Source organism: Saimiri boliviensis, chromosome 10 (assembly GCF_048565385.1).
Source record: "Saimiri boliviensis isolate mSaiBol1 chromosome 10, mSaiBol1.pri, whole genome shotgun sequence".
Lineage (NCBI taxonomy): Eukaryota > Metazoa > Chordata > Mammalia > Primates > Cebidae > Saimiri > Saimiri boliviensis.
The window spans coordinates 8,510,391-8,527,662 of record NC_133458.1 but is presented as its reverse complement, the minus strand read 5'-3'; the positions used below and the strand labels follow the sequence as shown (position 1 = coordinate 8,527,662).

At 44.2% G+C, this 17,272-nt stretch overlaps 2 protein-coding genes across 5 annotated transcripts in view; both read left to right on the top strand.

Annotated features, from left to right (window-relative positions):
* The window catches only part of GIMAP8 (GTPase, IMAP family member 8), a 51,646-nt gene that overhangs the window by 25,310 nt on the left and 9,064 nt on the right, over positions 1-17,272 (top strand). For 3 of the 4 annotated variants that reach the window (XM_039473032.2, XM_039473034.2, XM_010340450.3), the window contains 2 exons: positions 10,105-10,765; positions 14,019-14,064. In XM_039473032.2, coding sequence (XP_039328966.1) covers positions 10,105-10,765; positions 14,019-14,064 — 707 coding nt within the window. Of the gene's footprint in view, positions 1-2,373; positions 2,839-10,104; positions 10,766-14,018; positions 14,065-17,272 lie in introns of those variants that run through there. The other variant, XM_003929844.4, reaches the window with a different exon arrangement.
* GIMAP7 (GTPase, IMAP family member 7) overlaps positions 14,042-17,272 on the top strand; it is a 57,674-nt gene continuing 54,443 nt past the window's right edge. The window contains exon 1 of the mRNA XM_074378926.1: positions 14,042-14,064. The gene's annotated coding sequence lies outside the window, so the exon portion shown is untranslated. The remainder of the gene's footprint in view (positions 14,065-17,272) is intronic.

Below are 17,272 nucleotides of genomic sequence, written 5' to 3'. Positions count from 1 at the left end.
CAGGACGCATCTCTATCATGGCACATTACCTTGTTTTGTGACCACAGCTTAGTCTTTTCCCCACCCTCAGACTGCCTTAGGGGCCCTTGAGCCAGGGATTCGCCTTGCTAATCTCTGTGTCCACTACGGCGCTTGGTCTTGGTCGATTTCTCCTTGCTTGCATAACTTGTGTCTTCCTGGCGTATATGATTTCTGGAAATCCAGTCCTTCTCCCTACTCTTTTTTTTTTTTTTTTTTTTGAGACGGAGTTTCGCTCTTGTTACCCAGGCTGGAGTGCAATGGCGCGATCTCGGCTCACCGCAACCTCCGCCTCCTGGGTTCAGGCAATTCTCCTGCCTCAGGCTCCTGAGTAGCTGGGATTACAGGCACGTGCCACCATGCCCAGCTAATGTTTTGTATTTTTAGTAGAGACGGGGTTTCACCATGTTGACCAGGATGGTCTCGATCTCTCGACCTCGTGATCCACCCGCCTCGGCCTCCCAAAGTGCTAGGATTACAGGCTTGCGCCACCGCGCCCGGCCCCTTCTCCCTACTCTTAACCTGCCTGCTGAGTGAGGAGGGCTCTCAGCCCGCTGGTGAGCGTTTCGCTGCACTTGTCATTAGCCGCACAGCCACTAGGGAGCAGAGAGCCCCCGTCCTTCCTCAGATGGGTGCCAAACCAGAACCCGGCAGGCTTCCTTCTGCACAGGAATCAATTCTCTAAGAGCTGATTTGCTGAAAGATCATTTTGCAAACTGGTCAGCTCAGCAAATAATTGACTTGCTACATCTTTGAGGAGTTATTTGTAGCTTCGGTTTTACTCAGAGCAACCCCAGGATGCTTAATATTTCATTTAGGTGGGAGCCTTTTTGGCTTAATGTTTCCTTTAAGAATGAGGGAAACTATTTTGGGAAAACAGCTTCTTGCTGAGCCTCTGCCTCTGTCAGTATACCAGCGGGGATGAACTGCACTACCTGGCTTAGGATTTTTGTCTCATCATTTTAATGAGCTGATTTTATGTGCGTTGACTTACTGCAAAGGAAGGGTAAGGGTTCCTCCAAAACGGATTCTCTTTCAATAAGGAGGCAGGTGGGGTGAGGCATGAGAGGGGCTTTGTCAGTTTTCCCCACCAAGATGTGTCCTGGGTGTCCCCAGACTTCTTCCTGGCCCATCCCAGCATAGCCAGGGTTTCCTTCAGGCTTGTAATGAGATAGAGCAGCTGGCAAGGTGGGTGCATGAAGACCAGTCCGGGTGGGGGGTGGATACCTTGGGATGTGATAGGCTGAGAGCAGCACCCCAAAGCCTGTGGTTTTGACTACTATAGAGACTTCATATCTGAGGCATGCCCACCCACTTTAGCCACCCCCACTGCTCCTCCTTCTGTGGGGTCCCTTTGGGAAGCTCAGCACCATCTCAGACATTTGGAAAACCGATGTGAGCGCCAGGCCCTCGAGGCCCCAGCCTCTGCTTCCTGTGCAGGCGAGGGTCCCGTGCTCACTTGGATGAATCTCGAGGGCATCCTGCTCAGTCTCAGAAGGGTAGACACTGTGGAACTTCACTCACATGAGTATCTGAAGTTGCCAAAAATCATAGAAATAGGCCGGGTGTGGTGGCTCACACCTGTAATCCTAGCACTTTGGGAGGCCAAGGTGGGTGGATCACTTGAGGTCAGGAGTTCGAGACCAGCCTGGCCAACATGGTAAAACCCTGTTTCTACTAAAAATACAAAAATTAGCCTAGTGTGGTGGTGCATGCCTGTAATCCCAGCTACTTGGGAGGCTGAGGCAGGAGAATCGCTTGAACCTGGGAGGCAGAGGTTGCAGTGAGCTGCACTCTAGCCTGGGCGAAAGAGCAATACTCTGTCTCAAACAACAACAAAATAATAGAAACAAAGTAGAAAAGTGGTTACCTGGAAGGTGGTTACCCAGGCTGGGGTTTGGCAGGGGTGGGGGGTGATTTGGGGTGGAATGTGAACAGAGTTTGGGTGCTGCAGGATGAAACGTCCCGCAGATGTGGCACACAGCAACGTGAATGTACTTTATACTGCGGGCTACATGCTTAAAAATGGTGAAGATGGTCATTTTTACTCCAGTGAACATTTTTTTAAAAAGTCTTTCTGCGTGTTTGATTTTCTTATGAAGTAGAGACCAGGGATTTTGGACACTATGATCTTTCACAAAAGGGATTTGATTCTATGAACATTTGAAAGCATCGAAGTCTAGCATTTCACATGTTTTGCAAGCTGGGGAAAAGCATTAATTCCCCTGAGAAGCAGCGTTGGTCTGTCGGGCTCCCAGTTACCTGGGTTGTGGGTTTTAGGGAAGGGAAGGGAACGAGGAAGCACTTGTTAGAAGTCCTAAAGGCCACTTCTGGGCACAGAGCCGCCGGGAGCTGGCTTTGCTCAGAGTTCGTAGTGGCACTGCAATCTCTGCTGTCTCAAGGACAGGAACCGGCTTGACGTCCTCCTCCTGTGCTACCCAAGCGTCTGTTCTTACAGCGCTCCCGAAGCTCAGCCTGGCTCCTGCCCCGGGCCCCACCCTGTGGCCAAGCCTCTGCTGTCATTTCCCCTCCCTCCTCTCAGTCTGCAGCTGTGGAAAGGGCCGTACTCCCCAGTTTCTGCTGTGTTGTGACCCCACAAGACGCTCAGCACCCTGCACAGAACTTTCCCTCCGACTGAATTTATGACTCTGTGGATGTGAAGCTATTTCTAGAAATCTCTTCCTTCGCAGAAACACCCGAAACCCTCCTGCCAGGAGGACCAGGGCCCAGGAAGTGGGTCACTCCCCGGGGGTCCTCCCCCACCCTCCTCGCCTTCCTCACATTCTGTGCCCTGGGGCACGAGCAGCTGCTTCCACCCAGGTGAGAGATGGAGGGATGGAGCCAGGACAGGACCGCAGTGTGTGTGTGATGTGCGCAGACGTGTGTAAATGTGTGTGCACTGGTGCCTGGTTTTGGGACGGGATGGGCTTGCCATGGGCTCAGCCATGGGAGAGGAGGCTGCCTGTGGGGCTGGATCGCAGGGACCTGGCACGCTCTCCTCCTGGTCCTAAGCGTGTCTCCCCAACCTGCTGGGGGAGCAGATTCGGCAGGAGGGAGACAGGGGTACATTCCTGGACATCTGTGAGAGTGACTGTCCTAAGAGGAGGCGTGTCGGGGAGTGGGTGTGAGCCCTAAGAGGAGGAGGGCTGAGGCTGGCAGAAGGGAGGAAGAAGCAGGTGGAAGGGGCCTGTCAGGAGCGCCCTGAAGCTGGGATGGTGACGCAGAGCAGCCGAAGCCTGGACATGGAGCCTCAGTGTCCTTGGGCTAAGGGATGGAGAATGGGTAGGAATCTTCCAGGCAGATAGGAGGATGGGGTGGAGGCAAGGGTGTGCTGGGCCATCTGGGAAGCTGTAGCTAAGGTGACAGCAGAGTGAATGGAGGCCTCATTGTGGAAGGTACCCTAGTAACAGGCTGCATGTTCTGTTTGAGCCTACAGGAACACTTACAAAAAATTCACTGGGTCAAAAAGTAAATCTCAACCCATGACAAATAGTTTATACAGACATTGTTCTCTGGCCACATTGCAACATTTGAAATAAATAAAAAGGTAGCCAATGTTTCAATACATGTTGAAATTTAGTGATCACTTCTCTCACCTTATGGGTCAAAAAGAAATCATAATTGAAATGAGAACATATTTAAAACTGGTCAACAAAGAAGAGTGGAGGGAAAGACTCAACTATATAAAGATATCAGTTTTTCTCAAACAAAGCTATAACTTCAGTGCAATGACATTCAGCGTTTCAGCAGGCCTTAAGGAAATTTACAGCTGACTTGAAAAGTCCTATACCAGATTAAGGAGCTCAGAGGAGCCAAGACAGTTTGGAATAATAGCAAGATGTTGAGAGTTGCTTAATCAGATAACTAAGACTTAAAGTTATACTAATTAAGTAATATTGGCATTTAGTAATGAAGACATTCTGGTTCAGGATTACACTAAGAGTCCAATAGACAAAACAGAGGACCCAGGGGTAGAACTGTGGACGCACGGGCACTTGGTGTCTGATAGAATCATTGGCGAAGTCATGAACTATTCAGTAAATGATGCTGGGAAACTTGGCTCTTCATGTGGGATCATTTAGGAATGCTTTTTTTTAAGACAGAGTTTTGCTCTTGTTGCCCAGGCTGGAGTGCAATGGCATGATCTCAGCTCACTGCAACCTCTGCCTCTGGGGTTCAAGCAATACTCCTGTCTTCAGCGTCCTGAGTAGCTGAGATTACAGGCATGTGCCACCATGCCTGGCTGATTTCGTGTTTTCAGTAGAGACTGGGTCTCTCCACGTTGGTCAGGCTGGTCTCCAACTCCTGACTTCAGAGTGCTCCGCCTCCCTTGGCCTCCCAAAGTGCTGGGATTACAGGCGTGAGCCACAGTGCCTGGCCAGGAATGCTCATTTTTAACTAAAGGTGGCTTAAATCAGATCATGTTAAACTTGAATGCTCATGAGGATAACCTGGGTCTTGTTAAATTATAGATTCTAATTCAGTACATCTGAGGCAGCGTATGATTCTGCAGTTCTAATGAGATCCCAGTTCTTGGCAATGTTGCTACTCTGTGAATTGCACTTTGATTAATAAGCTTTTAAATTAGAATATTCAGTGCTCATTTAACAAAGAGGTGGTCTCTGATATGTTCTGGAAGCTCAGCGATAGCAGCAGGAATCCAAGTGTCTTTTATCTTTCTGCTTGGTGGTATGTGTTCACTTTTTGTTTTAATATTTGTGAACTTATTGCCCCATACTATCTGTCACCATTCCAGATATCACCCTTCAATTCCATGCAAGAAGGGGGAAAAGATACAGCATGAGCTGTCTACTTGAGGCTGTCTCTATCACCAAGAAAATAGTACTAATATTCCCAGAAGTTCAAAGCAGACTTTCATGTAACTGTCATCTGGTAGAACTGGGTCACATGGACACCCCTAGTTAGAAGGGAAGCTGGGAGAGAGAGTGTATTACTTTCCTATTTCTGCTGTAACGAATTGCTGCAAAATTAGTGGCTAAAACACCACAAATTTATTTTATAGTTCTGGAGGTCGAAAGTCCTGAAATCAAGCTTTTCTGGGAAGGAATGTGGTCCTTCTGCAGGTTCTATGAAATAATCAATTTCTTTGCCTTTTTCAGCTTCTAGAAACCACCAGCATCCCCTCGACTCCTGGCTCCTGCTTCTTCTTCCGTCTTTAAAGCTAGCAGTGTGGCATCTTTAAGTCTGTCTCTGTGACCTCTGACTGTGTCCTCAAATCTTCTTCTCACTCTGACTTTCCTGCCTCCCTATAATAAGGACTCTCCTGTGGACCACTGGATGATCCAAGATTATCTGTCTCAAAATCTGTAATAACATTGTCAAAGCCCCTTTTACCATGTAAAGTAATACAGCCACAGATTCTGGGGATTAGCACATGGACATCTTGGGTGACCAATTCCATCTACAACAGAGAGTACTTAGATTCCTCTCCCCCCCAGCATTTATAGTGGGTGATGTGTAAAAGAGAAGGGAGTTAGTATGTTTAGCCAATCAAAAGTGTCATTTTTTTCAAGATGGAAAAATGATAAAATTAGTTGTCTACCTCATACACATAGTATGTGTTGTGTTGATAAGAAGAAAGTGCATTGTGTAGCTATTGGAGGAAGTGTTCTGTAAACATCTGTTAGGTCCACATGATCTGTAGTGTAGCTTAAGTCCATGTTTATTTGTTAATTTTCCATCTAGATTATCTGTCCAATGCTGAAATTGGGGTATTGAAGTCTCCACCTATTATTGTCTTGGGTCTATCTCTCTCTTTAGCCTAAATAATATTTGTTTTACATATCTGCATTAGGTGTACGTAGATTTATAATTATTATACTCTCTTGCTCAATTGATCTCTTTTTCATTTTATAATACTCTTTTTTGTCTCTTTATGTTTTTTGATTTAAAGTCTATTTTGTCTGATTTAAGTATAGCTGCTCCTGCATGTCTTTGGTTTCTGTTTGTATGAGATATCTTTTTTTTGAAATCCCTTCACTTTCATTCTATGTGCTTTACAGAGGAAGTGAATTTTTTGTAAGCAGCATATAGTTAGGTCTTATTTTATAATCCATTCGGCTAGTCTGTACCTTCAAATTGATAAATTTAAACCATTTACATTTAAGACTGTTATTGATAGATGAACTTACTCCTGTCATGTTGTTGTTTTTGGATTGTTTTATATATCCATCGTTTCTTTATTTTCTCTTATTGTTTGTCCTTGATATTTGGTGATTTCTATAGTAACAACATTTGATTTTTTTCTCTTTCTTATTTGTATATGTGCTCTACTAATGAGTTTTGTACTTTTGTGTATTCTCATGGTGGTAGAAACTGTCTTTTCACTTTCAGATGCAGGAATACACTAAGCGTTTCTTGTAGGGTTGGTCTAGTGGTAATAAATTACATCAGTTTTTGCTTGTATGGAAAAGGCTTTATTTCTCCCTCATTTCTGAAAGATATAGTATTCTTGGCCAAAAAAGATTTTCTTTCAGCACTTTGAATATGTCATCCCATTCTCTCCTGACCTGCAAGCTTTCTGATTTAAAAAAAAAAAAATGCTGTTACTCTAATGGAGATTCCTTTATATGTGACTTGACACTTTTCCCTTGCTGTTTTTATAATTCTCTTCAGCTTTGACTTTTGACAATTTGATTATAATATGCTTCAGAGAAAATGTTTTTGGATTGAATCTATTTGAGAATTTTGAGTTTCCTATATCTGAATGTCTATATCTCTCACAATACTTTGGAAATTTTCATCTGTTATCTATTACATAGATTTTTTTCTATGATTTTTCACATTTGTCTCTTTCTGGAACTCTCAAAATTCAAATATTTGTTTACTTTATGGTGTCCCATATGTCATACAGGCTTTCTTTAGTCTTAAAAAAATTTTTTTCAGACTGAGTTATTTTAAAAGATTTGCCTTCAAGTTAAGGAATTCTTTCTTCTGCTTGATCTAGTCTATTTTTGAAGCTCTTGGTTACATTTTTTTTTTCATTTTGTTCATTGAATTATTCAGGTCCAGGATTTCCATTTTTAAAAATAATACCTATATCTTTATTGAATTTCTCATTCATACCATGATTTGTTTTTTTCTGATTTCCTTGTGTTGTCTATCTGTATTCTCTTGCATGTTTCCTTGTATTGTCTATCTGTGTTCTCTTGCTGTTCCTTAAGATGATTGTTTTGAATTCCACTTCAAATATTCCATAGATTTCTTTTTCTTTGGGATCTGTTACTAGAGGATTATTGTGTTCCTTTGGAGATATTATGTTCCCTTGCTTATTAATGTTTCCTGTGTTTTTGCACTCTGTGCATCTGGTGTAACAGCTCCTTCATTCAATTTTATGCATTGACTTTCACAGGGAAATACTTTTTTTCATTAAATGTATCTCTAGTGTTGATTGGGTAGGGTGCTTTGGCTTTGATTCTGGGTAGGTGCAGTAGTGTGGTCTTCATATGATTTTTTTGGCTGTAATCAATGTCAGTGTTGTCTGAAGGTTCCTCAGTGGTATAGCCTGTGGTTGTTAGTAAAGTCTGTGGTAAGATTTTCCTGGGGATAGAGACATCAAGTGGCCTCATCCTTGGGCCCTTGGGTGATGCACATGGGCATCAGTATTGGTGAGTATGGGCTATATCAGTCAGTACTCAGTCCTCTAGATGGTATACACAAACACTGATAGTGGCGGGTGGAGGACCTGACTAGGCCAGTATTTGGCCTCCCAGGTGGTGTGTGTTGGCTACAGCAGTAGGTTTGGCGGGCCAGTCCTTGGGCCCTTGGATGATGTATGTGGCATTGGCAGTGCCAGTAGCAGTGGTGGGCCAACCTTTAGACCCCCAAGTGGCATGCATGGGCCCTTCTGGTGGCAGTAGTGGACTGGCCTGGCTGGAATCTGGGGCCCTAGGCAGTGTGTGTAGGTGCCAGTGGAAGCCAAGATGGGCAGGGCAAAGTAAATTATTTTACTACTAGTTATCTTCAATATTTGGAGTAATTTCTAGGTAAATTTCCCTCATATAGAGTTTACATTAGCTTCAGATGGACACATACATGTAAGTATGATAAAATGAAAAAAACCTAAAATGCTCATTTACATGTAATAAAAACACTACAAACCTGATATGATTCTTTGCAGATGGCAGATCACTTTTCAACCGCCATTTTATTTTCCAGCTTATTTTAAGGAATATGTTATTCTTATTTAATGAAAATCTACTTTATTAGAAAAGTTGTTGTCAAATGATGCAAATGAATGTGTTTATGAGGAAATTATGGGCTGAGCAGAGTGGCTTATGTCTGCAATCCCAACACTTTGTGAGGCCCAAGCAGGAGGCTTGCTTGAAGCCAGAAGTTTGAGACCAGTCTGGGCAACATAGAGAGACCCCCCCATCTCTACAAAAGGTTTTAAAAAATTAGTTGGGCACGGTGGCGTGTGCCTGTAGTTCTAGCTAACCTGAAGGTTGAGGCAGGAGGAGCACTTGAGCCCAAGAGGCTGAGGATGCAATGAGCTATGATCTCACCACTGCACTACAACCTGGGCAACAGAGAGAGACCTTGTCTCTAAAACAGAAAAATAAAAGAAAAGAAATTATATGCATTGTTTTTTTTTTTCTTTTTGAAAAATCATACTTTTAAGTTCGAAGGTACATGTGCAGATCGTGCAGCTTTGTTACATAGGTATACACGTGCCATGGTGGTGGTTTGCTGCATCCATTGCTCTGTCATCTGCATTAGGTATTTCTCCCAATGCTATTCCTCCCCAGTCCCCCGACCCCCTGCTATTCCTCCCCTAGTCCCCCAACCCCAGGCCCTGGTGTGTGATGGCCTCCCTGTGTCCATGTGTTCTCATATTTTAACAAAGGCTATTTATGGATGATGGATCCATAGAAGATTTTTTCTTTAACATTTTCTGAATATACCAAATTGTCTAGAATAAACATAAAACTTCACAATTAGAAGAATATAAAGAATGAAGAGGTTATGACACAGAGTGATCAGATAATGAGTGTAAGCACGTTGTGAATTGGCAGCTAAGGGATTTTTACCCTCTCCTGGAGTGGTTTCTATGGAGTGGTACAAATCTGTCCCCAGTGATTGGCTCCTCCCTGAGGTCCCATGACATTGTCCTCATGTGTGTCACCTTCTTATCTGCTTGCTGCATCTTTGCCTTTTATTTGTTGTTGTTTAGCCTTTTCATACGAGTGACAAAAAGGATACTGGAGCAGGCTTGGTGGGAAGGGGAAGGAACCCATCGAGGGGCAGAGACACTAGAAGAGGGTGTGAAATTACATGAAGAACTTTCTGACTTCACCATGGACCCTGGAGGGCTGGCCATCCGAGAGGGTGCCCTTTGAAGGTTTCATAGGGAGAGCCAAAAAACTAAGTTTTTAAAGAGAGAAGCGCAGGATCCCAGGTGTAACCCTGTGTGGGAATCACAGCTAATTGCTCATGTGCCCTAAAGGGAAAACCTCCGATTATGGCAGAGGAGAGTTGTCTCCTTGCAGTGTTAGTTTTGCCATGAATTTCCAGGCCTCACTTGATTTCAGGTCAGGGACTCCTGGGCAACCCAGAGGAAAACGTACAAGGAAGGGTGATTGAACAGTTACTGCAAATCAGCTCAAAACATATGTCAGACAAGGTGGAGCCTGAAATAACAAATACAGATGAGTAGTTCTCTCTTCCTTTGAGATTCTGATTTGATAGGTCTAGGTTGGGTCCCAGGAATCTGTATTTTTTAATCATCTGACCATTACTATTAATTACGAGATTTCCTTCCACTTTAAAACATGTTATTTACTATGGTTCCTAACATATCTGACTCCTTTTGGTTCCTAATGGTAAAAAAAAAAAAAAAAAGATTTTAGAAAACTAAAAGGGATCTCTGGGTTTGTCTCAGAGATGAGAGAACAGGAAGGTCCTGGGAAACAGTGTTTCTTGTTCTAATCTAGTCTGGGTCCAGAGCTTCAGTAGCTCAAATCCATTGGGGGCAATTTGAGTCAAAAAGCGAATGTCTTTTCTTGTTGTTCTCCTGTCCACTCTTTGTGGGAGCTGAACATGGATGTCTTGTTTCTGTCCCAACAGAACCAGTGGGAGCCTGTGTCAGGAGAACATGTCGAAGCAGAGCTGCCGGACGTCAGAACTGCGGCTCCTCCTCCTGGGGAAATGCCGCTCGGGAAAAAGTGCCACAGGAAATGCCATTCTGGGCAAAGATGTGTTCGCTTCCAAGTTCGGTGATCAGATAGTGACCACAGTGTGCCAAAGAGAAAGTCAGGTCCTGAGAGAAAGGAAGGTTGTGGTCATTGACACCCCTGACCTTTTCTCCCCAGTAGCTTGTGCTGAAGACAAGCAACGCAACATCCAACACTGCCTGGAGCTCTCTGCCCCCAGCCTCCATGCCTTGCTCTTGGTAATTACCATCGGCCATTTCACAAGGGAGGATGAGGAAACGGTCACGGGCATCCAACAGATGTTTGGAGCTGAAGCCAGAAGGCATATCATTATTGTCTTCACCCAGAAGGATAATTTGGGGGCTGACTTGCTGCAAGGGTTCATTAAAAACCACGAATCTCTCAAGCAATTGGTTCAAGACTGTGGGGGCCGATACTGTATTTTCAGCAAGGCTGATACTGAGGATGAGCGAGTCAGCCAGGTGTCGGAGCTCCTTCACAAGGTCGAAGATTTGGTGAAAATGAACCGAGGACCCTATCATGTGAACCTCAAAACTGAAGGCAGCAGATTTCAAGTAAGAATTTTGTTTAATGTCTCTAAAAATCTCTATGTTGCTGAAGCTAGTGGTATAAAAATGGGTACAAATAAATATGACATTGTGTGATGGAACACGGGTTTTCTTTAATGAGATTTTGATACATCATTTGCAGGAATAAGAGGTATCAGATTGTAGGGTACTTTAAATATCAGCCTAAGGACTTTAGGCTCGATTCGCAAATTAATGGACAAATTTAATCCCTTATCTTACTTGGTCCCTCATATTATTCAACACAAGTGACTTGCTGGACTCTTTCTTCCCTGGCTTTCAGATAATTGCCCTCTCTTTGTTTATTTGTTTTAGTCCTCTTTTTCTGGCTGTTCCAAGGATCGCTGAGTCCTTCTCTAATCTCCGACCTCTAAAAATGAGCATCCTCAGGACTTGGTTCTGGCCTTCTTCAAATCTTTGTACTCTCTTCTCAGATGATGCCACACTGTTGTGCCATTGAGCTTTATCTACTACTAACAGTTTTCAAATGAGTAGTAACTCTAGGCCAGGTCTGTCCTCTGAGTTCTTCCTCCTTTGCAAATTGCTGCTTGGCATCTCCGTGTGTCTCTCTTAATACTTTCTCAGACATAACATGTCCACATTTTTGATCTTCTCTCTTAAATCTATAAGACTTCTCCCTCATACCTCAGAAAAGGGCTGTGCTGTTCACCATGCTCTTTGTACCCACACCCCAGTGCCAGCTCTGCTACCCTGGTAGCTCTCCTTGGAGAGCCAAGAAATCATCAGGTCTTGCGGCATCAATATACCTGGGATCCACCTACTTCTCTCCATCCCACTCCCACCGCCTGGTCCAAGCCAACGTTGTTTCTTGCCTGTACTATTTTAACATAATGACTTTCTCCTCATATATTCTTGGGCTTTATCTGCAATCCCTTTCACACGTAACAGCCAGGAGGAGATTTTATTTAAGCTTTTGACATGAAAGGAAAATGTATTTGTAACTAAGGGAGATACAAAAGTGCAGTCTTTGCCTTAGAGGTGCTTCTACTTCAGCTGGAGTGGCTGATGTATAAGAAACAAAGCTCTCCCGGCTGAGGGTGAGGGAGACGCTGGCACAGAGGATTTGGCAAGGGAAAGCCCCAGAGAGGGTACAGCAGGCACGTGCTGAGCGTGGGGGACATTCTGGTCAGAGAGAGACTTCTCAGAGGGAAAGAGTAATAAGCCCCAGCAGGATGGAAATAAGAGGGAAATCATTTACTGAGTGCCCACTAAATTCCAGACACAGACATGAACTAATTAAGCCCTCACGACACCTCTATGGACAGATGCTCTACGTGTGAGGAAACCGAGGCTCAAGAGCACTGAAGGCACTTGCTCTCTTATTTCCTAGCCTGAACGCTCCCTCCTCTGTGACAATCTGTGTCTTCCTTGAGGGCAGCATGGAACAGGGATGTCAGCAAAGAGAAGAATGGGCATGTCATGTTTCCTAGAATGAAACCCTCTGGTTTAACATGCTCCGGTGACTTCCTGGTGATTGTAAGGTAGAGTTCAGAATCCTTAATTCACCTTGGCTTCTTGCTCTGTGCTCCGCTGTCCACGTCTTGGTCCCTCTGGCCTTCCTGTTTGCCCCGGAGTTACACTCACATCCACTCCTGAGCCTCAAGCCTGCAATTCTCTCTAAATGGACACTTGCTCTCCCGGCTCCCACTCTGAACCACGTTTACTTTGATTTCTCCATCTGCATCAGCTCAAACTCACTTCCTCAGGGAGTCTCCTCCCTGACCGTCCTGACTCTCAGGCCTGGAATGAGCCCCACAGCTTCCTTTCCTGATAGCACAGTCACCACCATATCATGTGATTTCACTGGTTGTCTCCCTACTAACTCCATGAGGACATGGAAATCGTATTTGTTTGGTTGACTACAGCATCTTAGTTTTGTCTTCTGTAAAGCAGAGATAATAATCACACGTATCTTAGGAATGGCTGTGAGAATTAAACGAAATGCTTACAGAGTTGTTAATGAACACTTGAAACTTGGCAGGTGTTTGGTCATTCTTAGCTGTTGTTATTATGATGATGAAAATGTCTGAGGATTAAATAAATTAAGGAGACATTTAGGAGTTTAACAATCCAGAGACTGAGTCAGAGCCATACTTTTAGGACTCTATGCCCTGAACATAAAAAAAAAAAATCAGTATAAATAAAGATATATGTACAAGCATAGGTAGCACGGGATCATTTGAAACAGTAAAACCAGAAATAACCTGAAGATTGATTAATAAAAAGATGGCCACATCAGTTATGCATGTCCATACTATGGAACAAATTGTATCTACTTAAAGAATGCTGTAGATCTATCTACATTGAATCCTATAGATGTACGGAATGCATTACCAAGCAGATTGTAGAAAAAATGACCTAAAAAGTCTCTATATGTTCATGTATGCTTGTATGTATTTGTATGAACATAGAAAAAGGATATATACCAGTTACCAACCGTTACTTTTCTGGTAGAGTGGGAATACAAAGATCATTGTTTTTATATTGCACACATTTACCTCTTAACAACCTTTTGCATTTAAAGAACACTAAAGAATTTGAACTGGGCTGTGTAAGGTTAAAGAACTCTGATAATGACAGTTAAATGGAGAGGATGCAGGGAGAGGGATGGTTGAAGGTATCAGTGACATTGAGCCAAGCCAGGCAAGAAAGCAGAGGGAAGGTTTCCTTGGCCAGCGTGAAGATTTAACAAAGACAAGGTTAAAATGAAGTCTAGGAAGCTTCTTAGACTAGCAGGTTCATAAAATTGCGTAGGGTTTATTCACTTCCTTTCTTGATTCCATGACAATAAATATTTTGGAACTGAGTATAAGGATTCCCCAGGAAGGAGAAGGGGTTGTCAATTACGTGTTGGTTTCTCTATCCTGTTGTCTCTATTTGCCGGACTTGGTGGGGGATGGGATTCCAAATGCTATGGACTATTCACCTCAAATCAGAAGAAGCTTCCTCTCCATATTGGGAGCAGTGATGAAAGGAGATGTTGAAGACCGCACCTCCTCTGGGAGCCAGTCACAGCAGCATCACGGGGTCTAAACATCCACTGCCATCGTGGACAGGTCCACAAAGACTGACGAGGACCATGACCAGGGCCTTGATTTGACCACATCTGAATTACACTCTGAATTACATACTTCAATTTCTTTCTTTCTTTTTTTCCCCTTTACTTTGTGGAAGATGAGGTTTTAGATCTGTGTACACCATTTTTTCCTTTATTTTCTAGGACTGTGTGAATGAAGCTTCATCTCAAGAGGGAGACAAGCCGCATGGTAAGTTGGTCTTTAAGAAACATTAAGCTGACGTTTCTTAAATGTTTCTTTCGAATGCATTATGCAGCCAAAGTGAAGCAGAAACATTATCCATATAAATAAAAACAAAAATTCACCCTGGGGACCTAGCTGAGGTTGGTGCCTGCAACCTGTCCCCCAGGGAATTCCTAACACTTGTGAGTAGGTACAGCACCTGCAAAGGTCCTGGATGCAGAGAGGGTGTCCTTGGACTTTTCTGAAGTGTTACAGAGCTGGGCTTGCCTCTTATGTCTTTTCCTAACTCAGACTCTTCTTTCTGGCCTTGGGTCTAGCCCTGCCCAAGTTTTGACTCCTCTTAGGTAAGCAGAAATCACTCCTTCGTGGACAACACCAACTTGCGGAATTCTCTGATGGCGTGTGGTATCCATGCAACGACTGCCAGTAATGATAGATCCTGCACATCTGCATAAGTCAATATGTATAGATCCACCTCTTTCTGTTTAGTAGATGCAGTTCATTTCACAATGTGAACACATACAAATGCAACCGTGCCTTTACTGATGGATATGTGGGTTGTTTCTGAGTCAGCTCTGTGCAAGTTCTGAGTGTCCAGCTGTGAATAAGATAGACAAGATCCTTTTCCTCATGGAAATCTCCCAGATAATAAAATCATAATTTTAATAGTATTGATAATAATTGCAGCTGAGGCCAGGTGTGATGGCTCATGCCTGTAATCTCAGCACTTCGGGAGGCCGAGGTGGGTGGATCAGTTCAAGACCAGCCTGGTCAACATGGCAGAACCCTGTCTCTACTAAAAATACAAAAATTAGCCAGGCATGGTGGTGCATGCCTGTAGTTTCAGCTACTCGGGAGGCTGAGACATGAGAATCACTTGAACCTGGGAGTGCAAGGTTGCAGCGAGCTGAGATCATGCCACTGCACTCCAGCCTGGGCAACAGAGCAAGACCCTGTCTCAAAAAAAAAATTGCACTGACATTATGTTCTGGGAAATAACTTTTATGTATACGTAATTCAATCTTCATAGTATATTCGTATATAATCCTCTTAAAATACACAGTTCAGGTCTCATAACAACCCTGTAAAGAAGATGTCACGAGCCTCATCCTCATTTCACAGCTGAGTGATCTCAGGCTAGAAATATGTGAACTCAGGCAGAAGGGTTTCAAAATTCTGGCAATGCCTTTTGGCTAAGACCTCCAGGAACACATGTGTGACTGAACAAAATTGGGTTTATTGACCTGTGGCTGTGAGGGCCCAGCACACCATGGGGAGTCACAGGGAATGTCAGAAAGAGGGGGCTGGGAAGGACTTTTTATAGGCTGTAGGCTCGTGTTCGGTGATTTCGAGGAAGGTTCCAGGAAGTGGGACTTTGCTCCGGGATGGATGCTCTTAGGAAGTGGGGTGTAGTTCAACAGTGAAGTGTTTGAATAATTCTTCTGTCCAAGGTGACAAGGGTGGAGTGAGGCTAAAGCTATCAGGAGGCAGCATCCTCCGTTTAGGCAGGGCAGGGAATGTTCAGGCAGTGCTGTTGTTTTTGTGTGCTCAGACATGATTGCAGAGTGGTTGTGGTTGTGCAAGGCTCGTGTCTGATTTTCTGTAATATTGTGGATGAGGGGCTGAGCATAGTGGCTCACACCTGTAATCCCAGCACTTTGGGAGGCTGAGGGGGGTAGATCATGAGGTCAGGAGTTCAAGACCAGCCTGGCCAAGTGGTAAAACTCTGTCTCTACTAAAAATACAAAGATTAGCCAGGCGTGGTGGGGGGCGCCTGTAATCCCAGCTATTTGGAAGGCTGAGGCAGAGAATTGCTTGAACCTGGGAGGCAGAGGTTGCAGTGAGCCAAGATCATGCCACTACACTCCAGCCTGGGTGACAGGAGGATGAGGGACAACAGGATGCCACGGCCTTGCTGCGGAGGCCAGACCAGCTCCTGGCTCTCAAAGGGTACTTATTATTCCTTCTCACTTTTACTTTTAACCACTACCCTGTATGGTCTCTCCAAATTGAAGACAGCCTATATTTGAAATAAATAATAAATTATTATTTTCGTAAGAATAGAGGAAATATACATGGTAGCTAATTTGTATGGTTTTGCGGGGAGCAACTTAGATGAAGCTCTCTTGAAGAAGTTATATTTGCACAGGAAGGCGAGCAGCCAGCAGGAGTTAGGGAGGGAGGCAAAAGTGCTGGCATGTGGGCAAAAGTCCTGACGGCTGTAAAGCAGGAGGCGGAAGTGTGAGGGAGGGAGGGGCGCTTCCAGGTCTGACTCAAGTTCCTTCTTACCTGCAAAGCCTTCCATGCACACTTCCATGCCAGCCAAGTATGAAGGGCTTTACAGGTGCTATTTCCTTTAGTCTTTTCAACTTCAATGTGGGCATTAGATTCCCACTCTACCAACATGGAAACAGATTTGCAAAGCAGTAAGTTTTCCGAGGCAACACAGCGAGGGCCTGGCGTCACTAGCATTTTTGCTGTCTTGGTTTGTGTTTAATACTGTGTCCATCCCAACTTCCCAACTTGCTGGTCAGACCATTCCCACGAAGGCTGTTGATGACTCAGGGTCAGAGAATGAAGTTGCTGACTCTCCCTTTTGCTCAATACATAGGTCTGGTGTTGGTGTTGATGCTGGCTCAGCCAGGGGATGTGTGGAGAGATAGCTGTAGGGTGCAATTCTGCAGGTTTTTACAGCAATTTATTGAGGTATGATTTATATAGAATAAAATGCACAAATCTTAAATAAACAGCTTGATGCCTTTTTCCATATCTATACATAGGGGATCCCCATCCAGATAAAGATACAGAGCTTTTCCATCATCTTAGACATTCTTACTGCCCCTCACCGCAGAGAACCACTGTCCAGACTTCCATCAACATAGATTAACTTGGTTTGTTCTTTTTTTTTATTGCATTTTAGGTTTTGGGGTACATGTGAAGAACATGCAAGATTGTTGCATAGGTACACACACGGCAGTGTGATTTGCTGCCTTCCTCTCCATCACCTATATCTGGCATTTCTCCCCATGCTCTCTCTCCCCAACTCCCTACCCACCGCTGTCCCTCCCCTGTTTTCCCCCAACAGACCCTAGTGTGTGATGCTCCCCTCCCTGTGTCCATGTGTTCTCATTGTTCAATACCCACCTATGAGTGACAACATGAGGTGTTTGATTTTCTTTTCTTGTGTCAGTTTGCTGAGAATGATGGTTTCCAG